The sequence below is a fragment of the Sycon ciliatum genome, chromosome 8 (assembly GCF_964019385.1).
Source record: "Sycon ciliatum chromosome 8, ocSycCili1.1, whole genome shotgun sequence".
NCBI lineage: Eukaryota > Metazoa > Porifera > Calcarea > Leucosolenida > Sycettidae > Sycon > Sycon ciliatum.
In genome coordinates this window covers 10803689-10823421 of record NC_088650.1, presented here as the reverse complement: position 1 = coordinate 10823421, position 19733 = coordinate 10803689, and the positions used below count along the sequence as shown (strand labels likewise).

Sequence of the window (19733 nt, the reverse complement as noted above, 5' to 3'; positions counted from 1 at the left end):
CACATTATTATTTCATACACATTATCACACTGTTTTTACATTTGACTGTGCAACTAGAGGGAGAGATCACTGTTGATTGTGGTGCTGGGGATATAGGCAAAAACTGTTACTGTTAAATTCTTTGCAGAGAAGAGAAACCTGTCACCTATTGTTTTACGAATATTGCATGATTATCTTTCTTCATGTAGCATTTTTTTAATAATTAATTTCTACTGCACTTGAGTATACCATTCATTTGATAGGAAATCGGAGTTATCATGAGTACAATTAGGCATCACCAAAGCCTGGAGCAGCACCGAAAAAGACCAAGACACATGCAATGTCGAGTAGCTGGGGCCAAAATCTATAGCTGGTTGGGCAGGGGGGGGGGGGGGCTCCAGAGGTGAGATTAGATTAGACACCGGTTGCATGACGCGGTGCAACTACAACGGGGGAGCATAAGCAGAGATGGACAAAGAAGGGGCTCAATAGTAGTCTATAACAGGGCCATGCCAGTGACTTTTCCAAGCTAGCAATTTGCCAATACGCCATTCTGAATACGTCAGCATACACACACTGTGGTACAGGGTCACTCACCGTGAAGAATAGCAAGCTGGCCAGTTGTATCAATAGCTTCCCGGAGATTATGGCGATATAGATCGAGGAGTCGGACGTGTTTGCATCACTGGACATGACTGGCTCGCAACACGCACTATTCAGAACACTGGAGATAGGTGAAGACTTGATATAGGGCTGATGTGACGGCTGTACCTACACAGCAGTGGTCTGCGAATGCGGATTGGTCCCGCTTGGACTGCCCGGAAGGAGGTGCGCATCTGACCGCCGGGACGCGTTGTCCACGGCAGAGCCGCTACCCTCTCTGACGACCACTTCCATTTCGGTATCGCCATCGCCGGCACCGCCAGCAGGCGTTGGACTCGGTGTGGAGTCGGCAGCTGAGCAATAACATGAACAGGGGAGAAACGTGGGTGTTTACCTTAGCCTAACGCAAGCACATGCATGGCTACCTGACTTCGTGCATACATACAGAATTGAGAGCACCACCCCCTCCGGCACTTATAATTACAGCATCCCTCCCACCCCAACCCGATACGTGCAGTTTAAAGCCATTTCAGTGTATGCATTTCAGCACGAGTGCGAAGTGTTTACGCTTACGTAACTGAGCGCTCCGATCAACAGAGCAGCGCATTTGAGCAACCTTTAGTGAATACTTTATGCCTGTCTGAATGGAAGATATGGTCATGTATGAAAGTGGGAATTCCTTTGGAATTCGTTTTACAAGTGGTAAATTCTCCGTTTTCAGGCACCATGTATTTGAAGCCCCTTGGAGAGGATGGTTGTGCATCACATACCTAACAATTCCTGTGCTTCTGCTTGGTCGGGCTGGCCGGAATAACGTTCGCCAAAAGCCGAGTGAACCGTCAGTACATTGTCGACGGCATCGGAAACTACAGCCTGAGCAGACTGTGTGCTACCGCTTGATTCAGTGCTAGCACGCCGCTGCGCTAGATAATCTACCGTGTCGTCAATGTCACAGCCAGGCAAGCCGATACTGCTTGCTGGCAGCTTGCTCTTCAAGAAATCCTTGGCTTCCGTTGCAGTCGGTCGCTGGTTGGGACTTCTCAACCAGCATCGGTTCATGAACTCGTGGACATCTGACGAACAGTACTTGGGCCATGGTAGAAGCTTTCCCTCCGCAATCTTGGCCTCCGCCTAGCACAAACGCAAGTATTTCAAACATGTCATCATCATCCTTGCCATTGGCGATCCCCACCTTCGTCAACCCCATTAGGCGATAATGGATAAGTGTAAAAATTCACACGAATCGAATCACAGTTTCCATCCCGTGAAAAGATAAGCAAAGTGTACTTCGATTCCAGCGTCTGTGCGTGAAGTGTGTGGGTACAGTGAGGGCTGCATCCCATCAGCCTTTGCAGTGTCACAGGAAGCGTGAGTTTCGGAAGTCTGAAGAAAAGGTTGAACGGTCTCGGCTGGGTCTCTTGGTACAGACTCATCATTTCGGAATAGTCATCTCTTATCCACCAGAAGTACACAGAGCATAACATGGAATTGTTTCTTATCCATACTCAACTGTGGAGCATTGTTCAACTCAGTATGTATTCCCAGCTTGGGAAATTAAACTTGTTGAAATATTACAAAGTCAGAAGTAGCCAACAGGAAGGTAACATTTGTTTACATCGTGCACAAACCTCTTGCTCCTTCAGACTCGGGTAGGGCTTTTCTCCCTTTTGAAAGATCTCCCACATGGTGACGGCCATCATGTAGATATCCGACTTGCACGTGATTTTGTCTTGTCCAGATACCATCTCTGGTGACATCCAGCGGTACGCACAGTTGAAGCGGAGGAAACCTTTCGGCCTGACAAACAAACACGCAACAGGCATGATGCACAGACCAGCGTCGCCAAACCCAGTGTACAACAATGAAGTCAGCTAATGTACATATACATATCTCGCGTCCTCATCAAGTACTGCTATCCACTCACGCTAACCATGATTGCAAAGCCAAGAAAAAAGATCGTTTTTAACCAACCAGCGCACCATAACTGCGCTCCCCAGCCGACCGCCACACATTGCCACAGCACACCACCAGCAAATCGACACATCCGTTCGTACTGAATTCAGATATCGTGTAGTGGTTGATGATTATTCTGTACAGGGCCGAATGCTGCTGTATATCCTAAATTAGTCAATAAAGTACATCAGACAAAGTATTGGTTGCAGAGTTGATACCAAGTGGGCTTACTTGCGGTATTCCCAATTCAGCTTTTTGATGTGAAGCTCATACATCGAGAGCTTGACCTGAAACTGATTGGTGACAAAGCAGTTGCGACAGCCCAGATCCTTGTGGACAAAATCTGTTTGATGAATGTATTCCACTGCCGAGCAGATGTCGTGCGCAAAGCGCACCAGCGTCTGCTGGGTCATAATGCCTGCAGAGTACCAGTCACACGCAAGAAGTACACACAGAAACCAAGCTAGGGTGCAAGCAAGCCAGCTGGGAATCCAAAGACTGGGATGTGCTGGAGACTGACCAAGAACGCAAGAACGAGCACAGGAATACATAGACAGTTAGTTATCCAGTCTAACACTGCTCTACCTAAAAACACTGATGGAGCAGTCACTAGAATCTATTTTGCTCACATCAAGTAAGTATGAGTACATCAAGAATCCAAACGCAGCAGCAAGCATTACCCATGTAAGCATGATGCCACTGGCCACACGATCATATGAGCCCATGTTTAGAAGGTGCACATGCCCCCCGCGCCCCATGTGGGCTACAAGCTTGAGGTGTAACCTAGTCTGAATACTCACCCGGTCGGTCCTCGGTCGGTAGTGCGGCTCTGGTGCTCATCTCCGACTCGCGCAAGAAGATGTCCAGTCGACCGAGCTTGGGATACTCGAGAACCTGAGCCGGGAAATGCAACCCGGATTCTGCAGTAGGCTGGGAGAACAGAGTAATTCAAAGCGAAAAATGCCTTACCCTACTGAAACAAATAGTCTGCGAGGAGAGAAGAATTCATTGAAAGCTATGAAAACTATTAAAGCCGCATATATCACCACCCTACATGGATGGCAGTTGTTCGAATTTTAGGCGTGACATTTTGCAGAATCCCACTGAAACGTACTGTTGGTTCGAAAAATAATCGTGCTCCTACAAAACAAAGCAATTTCTCCTACACAGATGATAGAGTGCGTGGAACAAAGAAAGCGAGTACAAATTTGTATGGATTGGTCCTTGAGCCAACGCATGGACAGCCTAATGTGGTTCAGACTGATGAGCTCTCCTGATTACTGGCTAGTACACTGAGGTGCTCATAGAACTTGAATTTTACGCATGCATTTTCCTGATTTCTTCGCCAGTGTAAGTTGTATTGCATTTTAATCCATTGTGTTAATAGTCCTTATGCACATTGTACAGATGTACGAAGTTCTGTACTATGGCCGTAGGTGTGTACATACCCGGTTGGGTGTTCATTGTGTGCTATACATGCGCGTTTGACCCATTTAGCCTCACAATTCATGGCAAACGATCACTTTTCAAGCCTTCTTCACTTTGGGATTGAACTAACGACTAGCTAGATCTCTGCCGGAAAAAGATTTCGTATGAAATGCCTTCATGGCCCATTTCATAGTGGAAATAGCAGTAAACACAATAGGGTCCTGCACATTCAACACCCAACCGGGTCTACGGGATTCTACAAGATTATACGGGATTTCGTGCATCTGTACAATGTGCATAAGGCCTATTTTGGGAGAATGAAGTTGAAGACACCACTGCAGCTGTACTTATGGTTGATAAATATGGTGGTAAATGCACACCTGGCAATATGGCGGTAAACACACGCCTGCCCACACACACACTATCGAAGCTACAAAGATCTGGCCCAGAGCTCTCCTTCTCACCACCACCACCACCATCAGTTCGCGCCTGGCGCCTCGTGTTAATTTTGCCCGTATAAGAGGCTGGTACAGACTTGAATTCAAGACGGGTGATTTTTCCCTGTGGCTTAGTGGTAGATGATCTGCACAGGTTGCTTTGGGATGCCTTGTGGGTTGCAGCTGAGAAATCCTTGCAGACTTGTGGAATTGCGCCAGTAGAATTTCCAAGTAAGGTCACCGCGTTAGCCTTAGTTAGAGAAACCGAAGTTGCGATCAAAATAGTACGTAAAGATACCTGGGAGGAAGAGTCGATTCCTTTTGGAACCCTTAACCGCTATTATACGAGTGCAGCTATATACAATTTATAATAATTCATATTATTGTTGAGCACTTACATTAACCATACCATAAAACTTCAGGATGTTTTCGTGGTTGGAGGCGGCAAGGACTCTGGTTTCTTTACAAAAAAGAGCAGCCATTCGATCCATTTCTCCCTCATCTATGCCATTGAACGCTCTCAGTAAGCAGTCATGTTTGCCGGTTTCGCTGTCCAGTTCACAGTATGTGACCTAAGAAGCATTGAACAGGTCAGAAACACAAGAACGACATCAGTTGTAAGGATCACTCACAAATGGCACGTCGCCTGCAAAATAGTTTTTTTCGCAGAGAACGAAACGCGACCAAGTATAGCCAGGCATGTTGTCCGGTTTACCACAGTTGCTATTACACCTAGACCAGAGGAGATGTGTTATTTTTCTGTGAATACTTTTCGCAGGCAGTCAATACAAGCACTGTATTTTCCAGAGTGTAAGCCACAATTTGATTTCTCAAAATTCACCCAAAAAGAAAGCGATGCAGCTTATACTCCGATGATCAAATTACCCGTGATAAATAATAGGGCAGACGTCTGCATTTTGTGGACGAACAAATGGGGGCGACTTGTACTCCAGAAGATACAGTACATGTAACAGTCTCAGAATGCCTGTTGTGATGGCACTGGTTTGAGCTTCTCAGGTCTTCCATGCAGCTACTATCTGATCTTATACATGTTTTGCATATGGCCATAGTGGACAGAATGCTGGAATCAGATGGCTCCTGCCAAACATATTGTCACCGCTGTCCATGCACAGCGCTACGAAGCTCACTGCATCGTCACGTGCGGAAAACAGGCAGCCTGCCTGGGATTTTTCCACATGACACAGTGTTGCGTACTCTACGCTAGGCATGCGCACAGAATACACCACACTCGGTTGAGCTAGTCTACGTGCTTTGTCACATATAATTCCTCCTCAATGTGCTTACATTGTTTGCTCTTTGAAGACGTCTTAATGAAATTAGTAGATTCTAAAGTTCTGCTCAATGAAATCTGATCACATGGGTCAAGTTAGCGTCTGCACCAGATCACAGCCTGGTCTAATCAAGTCCAGGGATGCACTGTTTCGGGCAAATTCTTGACTGCGTCATGTCACAGTGATCGGATGTCATAGAGTGGAACTGCAGTTCCAAACTTGTGACTTCATCCAGTATCATGAGCAGCATTATTCCAGTAGTTCTTGAAGATTACTAACAGCCAAGGCGCTGTAGCTCGTTTGGCCGTACGAACTCACATACACTTAACCTAGGAAAAAAGGGGATATGAGACCACCAGCGTCTAGACACCTGTCCACTATGCTGGGTAGTTAGATGGACATTGCGACATGTGCAGAAATCATTGATGTCGAAACACCCCGATAGTGTCACTGAATACACTGGTGTTGCCACTGAATGCATTCTTGACTGAACTACGACACCAAAATCTTAATTTTATTCCCTGGATGGTAGCCCTCATTCATTACATTGGTTGACACTAGCCCTCATTCATGAAATTGGTTGACACTATGTCAACCATGGATTGAGAAAAATAAAAATAATAAAATAAAATAATTCACGGTTCGGGTGAGACTCGGCCAAGGCCCAGTTTTCCGCATCCGCAGGAACGCCACCACCTTCTTGGATGAAGAATAACAATAGTAATAAAATAAACAAGTGGAGCTCTTCCCGGAGGATAATATACTTACGTCACCGAAATTCGACTGACTATATGAGGAGATCCAGGTGACCAAAGGCGACGGAATGACTGGTACAGTGTCTGAAATCTCAATTGGTCCGGTTCCCTGCGATGCGACACAGAACAAACATAGTATGTCCTGATCAGTGTGTTACCGTAAAGTACCATTGATCCCCCCCCCCCCCCCCCTCTCCCCCCTCCCCACGCCATGTCGCTTCCCAGCTGGTTTTTCCGGCAAGGGGCGGGAATTAGACCAAGCCGTTCAAGTGCAGTACGATGTACAACAACGCAGAAGGTCAGACATGGCATGCTGGATTGTGCACATTTTCATCCTGCACTCGCACGTATTGTGTACAGCAGTACATGCGTCGGTTCAATATCGTAGTTCGTTGTATTAGTCCGCAGGCCAAAGCGGAAAAAAATGCTCCAAAAAAATTTCGTTCCCGCTGATGGGGTACCAAGGTTTGTTGACTCTACGTGATAGAGTGTTCCTTTACGAGCACAATGATGTAGGTTTGGTGTCAGGGGATTTGTCCTTTCGCGTGGAATTGAGGGGGGTTCGACAGCTGTCAAATATGCACAGCTGTCGTGTACGGGGATTCTGAGCAAGCACGGAAACTGCTCAAAACGGATCACGTGATGCACGCCACGCAGAATTTGGAAATTTTGAACTGAGTGATCAGGTGACGGCGAACACATTGTCAAATTTCTGATTGTACGTACAGCCATTTCCTGTTCTTCCTTTCCTTATGTCAAGCAATGATTGCGCGTTGTGTTAGGCCTTTGTCGTCCAGCTCATGGCGTCCTCGCCTGCTTCTTCAGAGTCCCTAAACAAGCGCAGTACTCGCCAGTCCGTTGAAGTTCCTCGTATCGAGCCAGGAAGGAAGAATTGCATATTTTGTGGATCCATCCAGAAAAGAATACCAGGTACCAACAAAAAGCAGAGTACTTCTCAGATTTTGACACTCGAAGCTGAGGAAAGGCTGAGAAAAGCTGCTGCCATACGGAAGGACGAGGGCATTTCGATTGCCATTTCAGCAGTCAGTAGCCTCATTGCAAGAGAGGCATACTATCACAAACAGTGTTACAACGATTTTACAAGAGAGTCATCCCTTGCACGAATCCGTGACAGCACACCAGCTACATCGACCCCAGCTACATCGACCCTAGTCACTAGCTCGTCTGCAGGTAGCGCTGAGCATGACCTGTCAACACCAAGACAAGAGGGAAACATCGAAGACTTTTACCACCTAGTACACCAGCTGCTGTTTGTGGAACGCACTGCTGTTAGCATTTCACGTCTTACGGCAGACTACAACGCGACAGTACATGGAACTGCTAGGAATGACAGAACCAAAGCTTCTATCACAGAACGGTTTGGTGAATCTGTCACTTTTGTGCGCCGTCCGTCCCGGAACAGGGCTGAGCTAGTTTTCGCTAATGCCCATGCCAGTGAGATAATAGCCAGTTTGTATGCCGAGGTGGAAGAGGTGAGGGATTCGGATGGGGTTGATGATGATATTTGGGTGGAGGAGGACAATGCAGCTAACACTTCAGGAGGTGAAGGTGTTGTAGCACAAGATCGCCTGCGTATTGTATATCACGCCGCACGTCTTTTACGGACTGCGTGCCAGGAGACAAAGGCCCAAGAGTCAAGCGGGGAAATCCCAACAGTTGCTGAAGCAAACGCATGCTTACCCAGCCTACTCCACAACTTTCTGGCTTGGGTAGTGACTGACCAGCATCATGATGACATCGGTCAGGACAAAGTTGATTTGGATGAGCAGCTGCAACGTCACGTCTCCTCCATTGGCCAGGATCTGCTGTATATTACATCAGGACTGCCGTGCCCCAAACATGTTGTTCTGGGACTGACCCTACATCACCTCTACCGGAGCAAGAAGCTGCTGAAAATGCTTAACCGGTTTGGGCACACCATTGCCTACTCCCAGGTTTTGGAAAGGGAGACTGCTATGGCAGAGCGGCGAGTGCGAGACGGGCACATAGTGGATGCGTTACCGGGTGGCATTGACCCCCACCGGCCATTCTACCATGTAGCAGATAATAACGACTTAAACGAGGAGACTCTGGACGGGAAAGGGACCGCACACTGCACCAACACCGTTGTTGTCCAGCCCCGTGCTTCATCTGTAAGCCGCCCTGACAGTGATGAGCTTGGCCCAGAACTCTGCCAAGCACTGCCAGGCTTCCACGCCTTCACTGGGTGTGATAGCACAAGTGCTTTTGCATACCGCGGGAAGAAGGCTGCATTGAAGATTCTGCAAAGCACCGGTCCGGTTGGGTCTACATCTCGGCAAGCATTCACCTCCCTGGGGAAAGGCTTCGAACCACAGACAGCTGATGTGCTCATCAACCTTGAGACATTTGTGTGCTCCTATTACAAAGTCTCTGGTTGTAGCAGCGTCAACGATGCAAGGTATGAGCTGTTCTGCACAAAGACCTTGCAGTCAAACCAGCTTCCACCATGCAAAGATGCCTTCCTGAAGCATGCCGCGAGAGCTAACTACCAAGCTGCCATTTGGCGCCAGTGCATTGTGGCCCAGCCTGCGATACCAGCACCACAAGATAATGGCCAAGGTGAGTGAGCTGACTGTAGCATATAATGCAGTTGTAGAGGAGGACTGCAGTATGAAAATGATGGATATTCTCTGAACAAGACATGTTCGTTGATGTTGCTACTTATACAATAGAGTGAATCAGCTGTGTTATCAACACAATCATGCATGAAGTAAGTGACTGTTGTAGTGTAAGAAGCTTTTCTGATATATGGAGTAAATAATTTGCATTCCTCCAACTGTTTGTTCTCCCCATTACAGGTTGGTGTCTTGACCAGAACGGTGATCTAGCTGTGGACTGGCTTAGTATACCACCCGCTCCCCACTCTGTCCTCGAGTTTCTCAGCTGTGGCTGTAAGACTGGCTGTGGAGGAGGCAATTGCTCCTGCAGGTGTCACATGCTGGTATGTACAGATGCTTGTAGCTGTCACCATCATATACGTCGACGTCTCTTCACGGGCAGAAATTCGAGAGGGGTGGGGTGGGGGGGGGGGGGGTAATTAGAGCGGGGGGGGGGGGGGGGGGGCGGATCAAAGGTACTTTACGGTAATAACGGCCAACAGCAAAGAAGAACACTCCGAGACCAATGGCCTTGAAGCGGTGCACCTCAATAGTCCTCAGGTCAAGGTTCGTTTTCTGATCCCATCGCATCCGAGAAAGTACCGAGGTATGAGAATGGTTACTAAGTAATTCAAGGTCACTGAGTCGATTCCAACAATGCCTAGCTTGATGCGATGGTGAATTCTATTTTGTTTCTCATCAAATCCGACCTTCCGAGACACCCAAGCTAAATCCCCAATCCCCTGCAAATGATCTATTCCTTGTGGAGTTAGGTCACAACTGTGGTAGGGATTGGCTTGCCTACATGCTACAGGCTTCCAGTCCCCAATTTGTGAAAGCTAGTGAACGAAGTACAATCAACTTCGCTTATAACAACACTCGGTGGGGCATCAGAAAAGTGTCTTTATTCGCGAAGCGTCGTTATACCCGAAGTCTCATTATATGTACAGTCAACTTCGGTTATAACGACACTCGGCGGGGCATCAAAAAAGTGTCCTTATGCGCGAAGTGTCGTTATACCCGAAGTCTCATTATATGTATTACAGTTGGAAGGGACTTTGCTCTGGGCATGGAAATGCTGTCGTTATTCGCGAATTGTCGTTATATCCGAAGTCGTTATTAGCGAAGTTGACTGTATTACAGTTGGATGGGACTTTGCTCTGGGCATGGAAATTCTGTCGTTGTTCGCGAATTGTCGTTATATCCGCAGTCGTTATTAGCGAAGTTGACTGTACTGTCTTTTCCGCAGTGTAAGCCTTACTGTAAACACTAGTATTACACCTCCAAAAGGTTGGTGTGGCCTACATGTACTATGATAGTCAAGTCAACGGTGATAAGTAGGGTCGATGTCAGTATTTCGTAACAAAAAGTCTGGGCGCGGCTTTACCTCCAGCGTGGCTTCTACCCAGAAAGTATACAGTACACCTCAGAGTATGGTAAGTTGGTAATCCGAGTGTGAGAAGACAAAAAACAGTACATTAGAAACCGGGCGTACAGCAAAGCCTGCGGCATTTACTCACCACTGTACTTCTGAAGGACTTGACCGTGTCGTGTTCATATTTCCCAACTGTTCGGCGGAGAGCAGAAAAGCACAGGAAGTAAGGTGGCAACACGCAACGGGAACACCATCAATCGTTACAGTAGCAGACCTAGCTCATCGCCATAGTGCAGGAGAAACAAAACTGTGTATGTCCAACTGTAGGGGAACAAAACTGCAAGAGTCTGCTTATGCAGAAGCAAAAAACTGGCATACCGTACTCCTGCGATTAGTGCCCCTAGGGCACTTTTATTTCAATGTCAGATGGGGCACTAGTCAAGAGGAGGCACTATTCAAGAGAGGGCACTATTTGTTCAATGCTGGTGCATTCACGTCATCCAGCATAAAAATAACAAAAAGGCAAGAAAGAACAGCCGAACGTTTACATGTAAACTGTCACGACTCAACAGAAACGGCAGCAAGAGCTGTGACTTTGATCCTGAAACCACCAGTGCAATGACATGGACAAGATTGGTTACAGGCCCGGGGTGGGGGGCACTATTCAAGACAGGGCTTCATTTTTTCACTGGGTCTTAGAGACTGGAGCGCTATTCGAGATAGGGCACTATTCAAGAGAGGACGCTAATCGCGCGAGTACAGTATGTACATGTATATTCCCTTCTATCAATGCATGTGTAGTATCCCTGCCCCTACACATGCATGTGTAGTATCCCTGCCCCTACACATGCATGTGTAGTATCCCTGCCCCTACACATGCATGTGTAGTATCCCTGCCCCTACACATGCATGTGTAGTATCCCTGCCCCTACACATGTGCTGCACGATCTCTACGGCATCACGGTCCTGCTGCGTTGTGTAGAATTATCACTGGCACTTTGCTTCAGGCGATTGACAATGCCCGTAGCCAATTGTGGTGTTGGCAGGGCAAGTGCCCCATAATTAATACATAAAGCTTGTTAACAGCCTGCCTACTCACACCCATTGCATATAGAGTCCGATGGCTACGTCAACACATTAGTACTTACATGCGATAAAGGTGGCAAGCCGTTCCAAATTCAAAAAGAAAAATATCATGAACAGGATGACAATGCAAAGCAGCACAATGTAAGCAGTCTCGAGGTAACGCGATGGCTTTCCCGGACTGCAGTGACACAAGGACACGGGTTTGAAGGCACACGCAACAGCAAACAGGCGCACGGGCATTCACAACCACGCATGCACATACACACATACACACACACACCCATACACACACACACACACGCCCGCACGCACGCACATACACACACGCATGCACGCACACACATACACACACGCAAGCACGCACACACATGCACACACACACAGAACAATAATCCCAATCAATGCCTTGGAATTTGCAAACTAAAGTGTCACACTCAACTCTCCGAAAACAACTACCGGTGTCATAGTGAAAACACAATGTGTTAATCTGGAAAATATCAACAGAAAAGTTGAACCTTTCGGCAGCAATTACTTAGCTATGCCTTTGTAGAATTATTGATAGGCAAAAAATATGTTGACACGAAAAGAAAAGGACTTACTCCTTTCTGACTGCACATTGGTCTGAAACAAAGAAAGGGACAACACAGCAATCACTTAACTGTAGTTTGGATGAGGTGCAGCATAATGTCTTTACAACTTTAGCAGTAACAGAAAAATTCAAATACCTAGGTATAGAGCAAGTTCACGAGCGGGTAAGAAAGAACATAGAAAAATGAGTAAGGGCTGGTCTATGAACGGGGTGGGGGAAGAGAGGGGGCGCTGCACCAGTTACCCCTTTGGCTAGAACCCTGCTACTGCAGTCTGCACTGTAGGTCTATTGTTCTTCTGTAGTGTGCTAATTGTAAACCAGCCTGATGAACTACCCTATTCTCTAGAGTATAACCCGCACCCCCCCCCCCCCATTTTTTTTGCTACGAAATACATACCGTATATTCTCTATTATAAGCGCCGTGCTTATATTTTTTCAACACCCCTCTACCACTTGCTTAGTGAATATACATCTATCCTATTTACCACTGTTAATTTTTCACCGGAGTAAAAGCCACAACCCCTTTCTTCGGGTGAATTTTGAGTGTCCAAAGTGCGGCTTATACGCCGGAAGATGCGGTACATGCTCAAAAGGCAGTCGGGCAATGGGTTTGTAGGACCTTTTGACACGAAATACAGACATCTACCCTATTTATCACGGTCAATTTGATCACCGGAGTATAAGCCGCACCCCTCTTTTCGGGGGTGAAATTTAAGTGTTCAAAGTGTGGCTTATACTCCGCAACATAAGGTACAAGTCAATGTCGTGGAATTCCGGTAATGAACCCAACTTGCCACTGAGCAGGAACGCTTTTGAAGGCATTCAAGTGCGCAATGTATACATTTTTGTCCGTACATCATCCGAGGAAATGGCCTCCAAGAGAGGCTAGTGAAGACTCAAAAGTGTACAGCAATAGTACTAATTCTACTGGAAATCATTCCTGACGTGAGGAAGAGTACCGTATTTTCCCGCATATAAGTCGCAGCTTTGTACACTAAATTCCAAGGGTAAAAAAGGGATGCGACTTACAATCGAGCAGGATTTACTACTGAAGTCAATATATCTAATCATTATACCTCATTCCCCATATTCACCCACATACAATTGGCCATCTACATAAGTGGTGAATATTGCTGAATATTCACCGCTTATATTCACCACTTATCTTATATTCACCACTTATATTCACCACTTTTCGATACTTACTGTAAGTGTAAAGAGAGCAGTACTCGGTGCTGCGCTTCATTACTCTTCAGTCAGCGCAACGGAGCTGCCAAATGCCCTAGAAAATTTCTACGCTAACTTCAGTAAACAGGACTTTTCTGAGTACAAACGAAATTCCTTGCTTGCCATTGCCGCTGGATCCGCATGTGACCAGGTGCTGAAGAGTCATCAACCAACAGTGAGCATCTTCACAGACGGAGCGTTCCAGCGAGCTAAAAAGGTTTTGGACGCTCAACGTGCCAATGGCCCGATGATTGCGGATCAAGCGGCAAGCCAGGAATTTCATTTGTACTCAGAACAGCCCTGTTCACGGACGTTAGCGTAGAATTTTCCTAGGGCACACAACAGCTCCGAAGCGCTGCCTGAAAACAAAAGAAGTGAGGGTAGAACCGCTTGGCTCGCTGTTTATAAACCGACTCCCGAATTGGTCAAATCTTCACGTGAAACGAAACGCTTCTCTGATTGGTCAATCTTCGCCTGAAACGAAACCTCTCTAATGATTGGCTCCCGCCACAAAGCTGCACGAGCATGTTCTCCATGGTGATTGGCACGAGCGTGTTCTCCAAGGTCGTCACCTCCCATGCCACATGCACCAGTACGTGTACACAATCGATTGAACAAGATTCTGAACACGCCGCCCTCCGATTCATGCAAGAACACGCCAGTCGGTTTACGATACTGAAGCAACAACGACTTACGTAACGTTAGTTCTGCGTACATGTACATGTATGACCAACAGGACTCGTTTGTTGGGTTTTAGGGACGAGAGGGTGAATATGGAGAGGTATAAGTCTAATATTACCTTCAGCCTCGTGAATATGGGCGAATATTCACCAGATATACAAACCTCGGCTTCGCCTCGGTTTGAATACTAGTGAATATCCGCCCATATTCACTCGGCTTCAGGTACAAATGGCTAAAACCTGAAAATGGGGGTGCGACTTATAATCGGGAAAATACGGTAAGTGCACTACTACTGCACTAGATTAGAAAAAAAGCACTGTTTGGCTTTTTGTTTATAAATTTTGGTCAGTCGGCTAATATACTGGTTTTTTCTAGGGGGGTTAGACAAGGGGAAGTAGCCATTTAGGGGTGTGAGCCCGTCTCTCAGCACCGGGAGTTACAGCTCGCTCGACTCTACTGAGTGAAGAGGACCCACACCTTGATCTGGTGAGCTTCGTTATGGGTGATTCTGCAGTCAGATGTGCTACTGCGGGGATCGAACCTGTGCCCTGTCGGGTCGCAGGCAAGTGCAGTACACACAATGTACTACCGAGGAGCCCCATCGGCATTGCATTAGAAAGAAAAAACTGCACCTACATCACGGCCGCAAACCCCACCACTTCAGAACAATTCTAGATATGCCAATGGTATCTTGGCATGTACAGAACTGCTCGAATAAGAACAGTTCAATTTGGGTACACTGGCATATTCGAACCAGCGTGACCATCATAATTATACATAATATGTGCGCATGACAATTGTCACCATAGAACAAGATGAATGATGACGATAACCAATGCTGACATATCTCTATTACTAACACAAACAAACCATTTTTCGCAAACGACATAATTTTGTCAGTTACAAAAAGGCTAGCACCTCAATTTCATGCCCACCTCCGCTAACTTACTGGCTTTGTGCATGGCACAAACAAGCTCAGTACCCGGTAACCAAGCGCACAATGTTCAATAATAACGACAACAAACGTTGACTGTGCTGGCAAGCTCACCTCCATCAGGTTCTGACACTACTAGTTCTGCACAAAGACTGGCGGATACGAGCAAGACCAACACTGCCACGGGAGAGGCCGACATCAACGCCATGCTCCTGCTGAGTCCTTTGCGCACGCATAGAGCGCTCGCATGAACCTCGACCGTTACAACAAGATAGAAGAAGCAATCTCCGACAGCTGCCTTTGGGAGAAGAAGAATATTTATCGACTATGAAACTGTTAGCACAAAACGCCATGCGTATTTCACTATTTCGCAGTGTGAGCTGACAAGTTTTTTGACAAAAATCTTAGCCCGAACTATTTTTAATTTTTAGTGTCACAGTCAGTCAGTGGCAGTGCAGTACAGTACTACAGTACATGTTATGTATACAGTGGGCCATGGTGGCAGTGCAGCTAGTACTACTACTAGTACTAGTAGTAGTAGTGTAGATCTACTCAGTCTAGTTAGTCTGTAGTATTAGTACAGTTGAACATCGATTATCCGCACATCGACTATCCGACCATTCGATTATCCGTAACAGTTTTTGGGTGCACGTGCCGTAGAGTACGCACTGTGCATGCATGTAGTGCAGTGAGCCATTCAAAAAATACGAAAATTTTGAAAAGTAAAAAGGTCGTACATGTAGATCTACATGTATAATTATGTTTCTTATCCGGAACATTTGCCTTATCTGAACACCGCCTGACAGTTGTCTGCCCAGAGGTGGTCGGATAATCGATGTTCACGTCAAAAACTCACCTGCTTGATATGGCGCTTCTGGTCATCGCAGAGCCATGAAATTTTGGCTCGGAGTATAACACATCGTAGTCTCACTGTGACATATGTTTTCTAATCAAAATACCAAGAGAGAAAGTGAATATTGAGTCCGTTCCGGTTTGCAACCTATTTCCTATTTGAAACCGTCGCCTCTACAGGCCAGGCTGGGGCCCGAGCTGTACGCGGAGTTTTGCGGATTACCCGTCACCATGGTCACTATATGTACATCTCGTCCGCCCCAGGAATGCCAGGATACCTGATAAAGGCTGATTCACTCGCATCTTCTGCTACATGTAATGATGTACTGTATCTCGCAATTGTTAGATTGAGAGCAGTGTTAGGTTATATCATGTACTGTATCTGTACTAGTATCAGACTATCAGTGCGAGAAAGAACTTTGAAGAAGGCGAGTTCGACCATACGATAATGTATTGTCGTGATTTCTACCCTGCTTTTCATTGAAAACACTATCTGCATGACGTCCAAACCCTTTGCCATGCAGACCACCAGCACTGATCAGGTGCTTTGTACTAGAACCGTGGTACAATCATGTAGTTATGCACCTACCTCCGAAAGGATGCCAAATTATGCTCCAAATTTTCAACCACCAAATTACATGTATGCCAATAATTATGCCGGCATATTCCGCCGGTGCCTAACAGGTACATACATGTACATGTACATGTATTGGAAGATTTGGTAGATTTTCGGCGATTCTCAAATGAACCCTCCAAAATCAGCGAAAAGCTTAGCGATTTTTGGATATATACAATGTACATGTACATGTAGCTATGAATAGGATGAAGGCCGCAGACATCACGCAACTACGTTACTTGTACGACATTATTATTATTATTATTATTATTTAAAGAGTCGGCGTGGAGAAAGCAATTTTATTAGTGCAATTAGGAGTATAATCGATGCAGACATGGCCAAAACAACAACGAGTTCATGGAATTTTTAAGGATTTTTATGTTATTCAAAATCGATTTTCGTGTTCCGCTCATCAGTGAATAGTATCGGAACTGAGGCGATTTTGAATAACATAAAAATCCTTAAAAATTCCATGAACTCGTTGTTGTTTTGGCCATGTCTGCATCGATTATACTCCTAATTGCATTATTATTATTATTATTTTTTTTTTTAATGGAGTGCAAGCCTCTTTTACGGGCAAAAATTAACACAATGTATTAAAATGCAATACAACATACACTGGAGAAGAAATCAGGAAAATAAAATATGAGCTCAAAAATGGAACGAAAAATAGCAAATAGAATCAAAACTCACGATGGAATCAAACTCACGATGGAATCAAACTCATGATGGAAACTACAAAACCCAATGAGTTGGAAAACCAACCACAGAATTAGATATTGGGAATAGAGTCAGACACAACAACGACCGAAATCAGTACACCAAAAATCTGTCCTACAAAAAACAAAGGAACAAAAAAAACAAGAAAGACGAAGTACAAAGAATCCCCAAAAAAGAGGGGAGAACGGGATGAAAGAGGACCGGAGAGCGGCAAACCCCAGGAGGACTTAGCGTCACGTAGTGGCGGGAATGCGGGCCTCCACAGAAACAGCATCCACATCCGCCGCCAGACCAGGTGCACGGAATGCACGGCGACTCCCACGAACCATCAGGACGGAGTCACGGACAAGGCTGAAAGCCAGGTCCGTCCGCAGCTTTCCCATCACGAGGGGATAAGGCTGCGAGAGCTTGGTGGAGAGCTTCGTTCCGAGCAGCTTCAGGAACCGGGTGGCCTCCTTCGCCAGGGCACCAGCGGAAGACAGGACGATCGGGGTGAACGACGCGTGCTCAACTTCCCGGATCCGGGCACCGTATGCCGACTGCTTCTGACGCTCGTGCCATTGGAACACCTCAGCCAGCGGGCGAGATCGGTACGACTGTGCGTTGGGATAGAACACCCTTACATCAAAAAAGGATCAGTCTGTACCGACCAAAACCCCCTGGCCTTGATGTCCGGTCTGGCGTCGTCCGCAGTGAGCAGGGCAGGACCATGGTCAAACGTGCGGACCGTCGGTAGAGGTTGCAGCGGTGGCTCCAGCTGCACATCCTCAGACACTTGAGAAAGAAGTTGGCCCAGGTAGTTGCGGACATGGTTGTGCCGGTGGATGGGATAGCCGCCCAACCTGCAGATCATTGCGTGGTCGATGGTGAACAGCCGGCCGCATGGACACTCGGTAGGTGAACCGTGGATGGTGAGGCCATACCGAATGCATAGGGCATCAACGAAGGACCGCCGGTCGAGGGAGTATCCATGCTCGCGAACAGGAAGACAGGTCAGCCATGCACCTGTTCCCTTGGCCTGGAGGTGCTCCAGAAGCATTGGTGGTAGGGCCTCTGGACCAGCTGTCTGCAGGACGGTCTTGGTTGTCACAGACTGGGCTTGCTTGGCAGCAGCCTTGGCGGCGCAAATGGCTGCTGGGTCCACGCTGTAGAGGGAGGACTGGTCCGCGATAAGTTGCTGGAGACTGCTCGTGATGGACAGAGATGCTGTCCGCTGTTGCGGGGCAGCCTCAACTGGATTGAGCACTGCAAGGCCACCATGACGCACAGGCAGAGCAAGAAGGCTGCGTAGAGGGGCAGGGACGACTGGCACACCCAATAGAGCTGGCAACAAGACGGAGCGAAGAGAGGACTCGAGAGGCTCGAAGACGTCTGGTGCACAGCTCGACACGCGCATCAGGAATGTCCAGCGGTGACGGTACCCAAAGACCAGTGCGGCATACACGGCTTGGGGCTCGGCCTCGGCCACGTTCGCCAGCTCACGCATCTCAGATGCCCAAGCCTCCACTCGAGCATTGCAAAATGTTGTCTTGAAGGCTTCCGAGCCCAGAGGAGCACCCAGGTAGGGGCGGCCCTCAGTGGTGATGTGGACATCGGTGTCGGCGAATGCAGCGTTGGCAGCATCGAGATGCTCGGGCTTGACAACCAGCCAAGTCTTGGCAGCGTTTGGATAGTAGCCGAATGCTGGGCCAAGTTGACAGATCTGGTCCCACCAGGTGCGAAGGCGCCGCAGCAGGCCAGCGGCTCCCGCGTCATCGGCATACCATAGCTGGATGGTCGAGGCGTCCGGTCGAGCAGCGGACGCACCGACGCCGGCTGGTCTCTCAGGCGATTCGCGGTCATGCACCGTGCCAGCTGGAGAGTCGTCCATAAGGGCGGTGGCGAGGGTAGTGACGAGTGGCGTAATGGCAATAGAGTAGAGGGGCATGGCTAGTGGGCAGCCTTGCGTGGTGCCTTCAGCAGACCAGATGACCGTACCGCTGACGTGGAGAGGTACTGTGCTGCGGTAAAAGTTTTTCGAAATTGTTGCTATTGATGGACATAGTAGGTGGATGTTGTGGAGCATAGCTGCACGGTTCAGGGAGTTGAACGCGTTGGTAGCATCGACCAGGAGTGCTCCCTCTGTGTTGCTGCTGTCAAAGTGGCGACACAGGGCATGTGCAGCGGCCTCCGCCCCACCCTCCTGCCCAGCACAGGTTTGAAGTGCCCCCGCGGCCTCAACAATGTCCTGACGCGTGATGCGGAGGACCACCTTGGCAATGAGGCGACGGAGGGTCTCCCCAATGCCGATCGGGCGCACACCAGGATTCTTATCCAGGGGCACAAGCCTCCCAGCCAGCAGCGGCGCCAAAGCACCCGAGTCGACAGGAGAGGTGGCGAGGCGCTTCGTCAGCATGGCTACAGCGTTGCATAGGCCCGTGGAAGATCTTCCAAATGAACAACACATCCTCCGCCAGGCAACTGCATCCAGCCCAGACACCCCTGCCGCACCAGACAGGGAAAGGGAGGTAGCCCGGACAAATGCAGCATTCACCGGTTCGAACAGCACGGGATGCGTTGGGCGGCAC

The 19733-nt window shown here is 47.7% G+C and overlaps 1 protein-coding gene across 1 annotated transcript; it reads right to left on the bottom strand.

The window, feature by feature from the left end:
* Window positions 1–218: 218 nt before the first annotated feature.
* LOC135823372 (BDNF/NT-3 growth factors receptor-like) lies at window positions 219–15340 on the bottom strand. The gene is made up of 11 exons (XM_065336226.1): window positions 15093–15340; window positions 12147–12168; window positions 11610–11725; window positions 10607–10653; window positions 6461–6556; window positions 4799–4972; window positions 3336–3465; window positions 2767–2953; window positions 2211–2379; window positions 1353–1713; window positions 219–935 (listed from the first exon to the last, which is right to left on the bottom strand). The coding sequence occupies exons 1-11, from the start codon at window positions 15184–15186 to the stop codon at window positions 751–753; spliced, it is 1581 nt and encodes a 526-aa protein (XP_065192298.1). The 5' UTR covers window positions 15187–15340; the 3' UTR covers window positions 219–750.
* Between the last annotated feature and the right edge of the window lie 4393 nt (window positions 15341–19733).

Excerpts from the sequence above, each read along its gene's own strand:
- LOC135823372 (XM_065336226.1), bottom strand. The coding sequence starts at position 15,186 with ATGGCGTTGATGTCGGCCTCTCCCGTGGCAGTGTTGGTCTTGCTCGTA. Across the intron at positions 12,169-15,092 it reads AGTGTCAGAACCTGATGGAG|ACCAATGTGCAGTCAGAAAG; the intron begins GTGAGCTTGCCA and ends TCTTTGTTTCAG. Across the intron at positions 4,973-6,460 it reads GTCAGTCGAATTTCGGTGAC|GTCACATACTGTGAACTGGA; the intron begins GTAAGTATATTA and ends AATGCTTCTTAG.